Raw genomic sequence first — 4,758 nt, 5'->3', positions numbered from 1 at the left:
ACACACACACACACACACACACACACACACACACACACACACACACACACACATATTTATATATATATATATATATCTAATTATATTGATGAAGATATTCAAAACCATCTTGACACTCATCTGAACAAATAAACTTGATTGTACGCACTTAATCGCATACCTTCTTAGATATATACTCAATTCTATATGTATATGTATATGTGTATACCCCTATGTCACAGCACAAGCCAATTGCAAGCGGCCCAGGACATCTGGGGTATCCACACCGTACTCTGCACAGCCAGCATACTGTATCTACATGTCAGCGGGAGAGACGCTTGCACAAGGCATCACGGTCATCACCACCCCACACCGGTCACCCATAAGGTGTGTTATATATGCATCTGTGTATTCTCCAGTACTGTAGTGAGATGTTGTATGTCGTTCATACGTGTCTTGGTAGATATGCGTAGGCGTATCTGCCCGCGCACAATGCACAACCTCACATATCCAGCACACTGTATGTGCATGTCAGCAGGAGAGGCGTTTGCACAAGATAACGCGGTCATCTCTATCTACGCACATTGCTCTTGGAGGTCTTCGTTTATGTCTTTGATGCAAGTATGCTATTTAAATACATAAATACATCTGTATGTGGCTTTTGCGTGCAAAGTGTGTATATGATTCCACGCACATTGCTCTTGTAGGTCTTCGTTTATGTCTTTGATTCAAGCATGCTATTTAAATACATTAATATATCTGTATGCGGCTTTTGCGTGAAAAGTGTGTATGTGATTCTGTTGTGTAGGCGTAAGCGCAGGTATTGTCGGATGGGAGCCTCTCATAGATCGCCCATGGATTGCTTAGTACAGCGCTGCGTTTTTTTTGCTGTGTGTGGGTTTAGATGCACCTGTATATGTGGGGCGAGTGTGTGGCATGTGCGTGTTGAGTGGGAGTACGTTATGCATACGTCTCTCGCTTTTTAATGTGGTGTGTATGTGCACTGGATGGTATCCACACCATACCTCACACAACCAGCATTCTGCACCTCTATGTCAGCAAGAGAGACGCATGTATAAGGCGTCGACAGTTACCTCAACAACACACACATCGCTTGTTAGGTGTATTGTACATGACTGTGACTGTGCCCAATACTGTGCTATATACATATGCGCACATATCAATTCACACAAAAATGTACACAGAAATCAACACACAAGTACACACATACACGGATACATATACTGACGCGACCATCCACTCACATACATAGGTGGCTGGTTCATACACATATGTACATATGCACGCAGATCTACACACACACACGCACACAGACATCAACACATATGTGCACACATACAAGTTTACATCTACTCACGCGACCATCTACTCGCATACACACCCACACACATACACAGATGGCTGGCTTGGGATTCTACGGGGTACTATCTAGTGTCAGTTGATACCTACGGACAAGTGTGTCTGTGGGGTATGCGCGACTTTAATGCCAACGACTGGGATTGTCTGTATCAAAGGTACATATTCGTGTTCCAGTTTATTGGTCTGGCCCTGCCAGTCTTATATCTATATCAGGCTGTGTTGTTCTCGAAATGTTGTCTGATAGACTTCCTCAGTATACCAGTGTGAGGTTATTGTGCGATCCCATCGCCACCGTCAGGGGCCATATGTACCAGAGGTACCGAACATTTATGGCTTCAATGGGTTGGGCAAAGGTTTAGTGTTCCATTGTATTAGTGCATTCAATAGCTGTGGAAAGGGCATCTAGAACCATCTGTATCAGAGGTACCGAACATCTATGGCTTCAATAGTCTCGCGCAGTTGTTTCTGTGGTCCATTGTGGTAGGCGGGTCTATGTGTATGCTGGTAAGGAGTAGTTTCAGTGGTAGCGGCTGAAGTTTGTTTGTATTGTAAGTGCTGACCAACTGGTACACTAGATGTTGGGTTAAATAAACGTCCTATACTGTGCATCACGTACTTTTAATTAAGCTAAATAGATTTAGTGCGCTCGTACGATTAACGGAGGCCTAGTTAGTCTCTCTACCCGTACGTACCTATCCCACACTATATGCTACTGCTGTTGTTATTGTCAACTCACTGAGGACGATTCCGCTTGTGTGGTCGACAATCCACGATGCATGATCCGCATTTCACCTCTGCCTTTCTCTAAGTGGACGTGACGCGTACATGTGTCAAGTAGAGACACGGCTTAGTGCCAAACAGCAGTGCAGCCTACATGTTGTTCAAATATCACGCATCCCTTCGTAGAACACCACCGACAGCAGTGTACAGACAACAGCAGCATATACGTTCAACTTATTATCATTGAGCAGATTATAAGATACACACACACACACACACACACCACACACACACACACACACACACACACACTCACACACACACACACATGTCAGTGACAAGAAGGACAACCAGGAAGTACTGGGCCTGCAGTGGTGGACCAGTGGGGTGCGCTCAGTAGTTCGCTCTACTGGGGCTGACAGCAGCGGCAAGGCACTCAAGGGGACACCGTCCAACGCAAACACGCTGGCGGGTATCCCGGCCTTCTCAACCAGGTGTGTTTCTATATGCGTGCATGTGTATATTTAGGCGTATGTGTATGTGGATAGGCCGTTTCTGCGTGTGTACATGAGAAGAAAGTTCGTATAAATATTTTTTCTATATCTGCATGGATCTGTGCTTGAGTGTGTATTCACTCGAGGAATCACTATCTTGAGAGTTGCCCTGGATCAAACGCATACACTTTGTGATTATCTCGTCCTATCTAATGCTTAGTTGTGCACATGTTGCCGTTGTGCACAAATGCGTATGTGCGAGTCGGATACCATCCCAACAAGCTCAATACGTATTCACAAATTCGGATGTTCAAGTCATCGGGACCATCTCATCTATTCGGCTTTATACCAAGACTGCGGCAAGACACCGAAAACGATTCACCAGTTCAAGTACTAGAACGTAACTGACCAGTGCCGCGCAGTGAGCTACATGCACTCTCCACAGGCAACTCGGATTCTTCTTCGTGGAGTAGTTCGTTATACGTCACCACTATACGGTGGCTACTGTTTGGCATGTGGACACATACATTGCTTTTTTCCGCTACACACTTGCACAAAAAACTGAAGTTTTTCTACTGTTTCATTTGAACGGACAGTTATCCATCGTCAGCTCCCAATGGCCCACAGGTACCACTCGGCAAGCTGGCGTTTTCAGTTGTGACATCTTCAGGTGACATGAGAGGTATGAGTTATACTGCAGTATGAACCTCAGCTATTCACCATGTATATATACGAAGGACACTTACACACACACACATATACGTATATATATATATATTGCGATGGGCCTAGGGGCCCTAGGAACCGTAGTCCCGAACTTTGGAGTAGAAAATAATTTCACGTGAAATCATCAAATTCTGTGGACCAAATATCACACTGACACTTAATCATTATATACATCAGGGCACAGAATTCTACTTTAGTCTTTCACCAACTTATAAAATTCCTACTATTAAAAAAATTGTTCGTGTAATTAGCGTGAATTTCCTATCTCACAATAGTAGGTATATTGTAAGTTGGTGCTATATATATATGTATATATATATATATATACATATGTATTATGTATATATATATATATATACTATATATATATATATATATATATATATATATATATATATATATATGGCAAATGTAATGTAGGTTTACTACTGTGTGGGATGTTTCTGGTGTCGTTGACGTCCTTGGATGACCTGATTGGGACGATCGTGCTCTTTGAGTTGAGTGGTGTATACTTTCTTAAGCCCTTTCTGGTGATGAAATCGAGGTATACCAAACAACATGTATGTATCTCTACGGAGACATGAATTTATGCATGCCAGATATAACTCATATCAACCATCTCTTCCATACATTTTGACACACATCTACATATATTCTTCATGCAATATAAGCATTTGTCACCAGAGGGATGCTCCATATATTTCAGTGTGGCTTCATTTTGGTGATACGATAGGCTATCTCGAGGCTACCTACATTCCGAATGAGTCTTGATATTCGATGCACTTTATTGTTTTACGTCTAGAGTGCACAAAGGAACATCTGTGGACCTTGTGCTATTATTCGTATCTGTCCACCAGAACGCATACAACGTGTGTGACTTACCTTTTCCTGGTGTGACTTAGTTGTCAGTTCTCGTTGTAGTGTAGTGTCGTATCAGTCTGACCCAGGGACACGCTAACATACACATCCTCGTCGTAAACGTTTTTGTATTGTAATGTGCACCGTCCCACCGAGTGCGCCGCTCCCAGTGTGCAAAAAATAATACGCATTCAGGACGACTACCTATAAGGTTATACAACCGCTGAGTGTCCCTGTAGTGTACGTCGTACACAGATATACTGACATATGCGTACTTTCTCGTTTGTTTATTTTGGCGTGCAGTTTTCTACCGGGAAAGTAGGTCCCGGGCCATATCTGTGAGCACTTACAGACTCGCCCCCGTTACCAGCCCAAGGCTTACGGCCGTGGCTATCGGCTTCTACGAACACGGAGAGGTGCTTGTCGCCACCACGCACACATCACGGTAGGTGCTTGCATGTGAACAGGTTTATATTCTAATCACGAGTATATATATATATATATATATAATATATAATACACACACACACACACACACACACACACACACACACACACACACACACACACACACACACACACACACACACACACACACACA

At 43.3% G+C, this 4,758-nt stretch overlaps 1 protein-coding gene across 1 annotated transcript in view; it reads left to right on the top strand.

Annotated features, from left to right (window-relative positions):
* Nucleotides 1-298: 298 nt before the first annotated feature.
* Nucleotides 299-4,758, top strand: part of SARC_02787 (hypothetical protein) — a gene marked incomplete at both ends in the record, with an annotated part of 6,645 nt that continues 2,185 nt past the window's right edge. The window contains 5 exons of the mRNA XM_014303424.1: nucleotides 299-366; nucleotides 1,398-1,514; nucleotides 2,415-2,573; nucleotides 3,170-3,255; nucleotides 4,461-4,602. Coding sequence (XP_014158899.1) covers nucleotides 299-366; nucleotides 1,398-1,514; nucleotides 2,415-2,573; nucleotides 3,170-3,255; nucleotides 4,461-4,602 — 572 coding nt within the window. The remainder of the gene's footprint in view (nucleotides 367-1,397; nucleotides 1,515-2,414; nucleotides 2,574-3,169; nucleotides 3,256-4,460; nucleotides 4,603-4,758) is intronic.

The sequence above is a fragment of the Sphaeroforma arctica genome (genome assembly GCF_001186125.1).
Source record: "Sphaeroforma arctica JP610 unplaced genomic scaffold supercont1.130, whole genome shotgun sequence".
NCBI lineage: Eukaryota > Ichthyosporea > Ichthyophonida > Sphaeroforma > Sphaeroforma arctica.
This window is presented reverse-complemented; position numbering and strand designations above follow the sequence as displayed.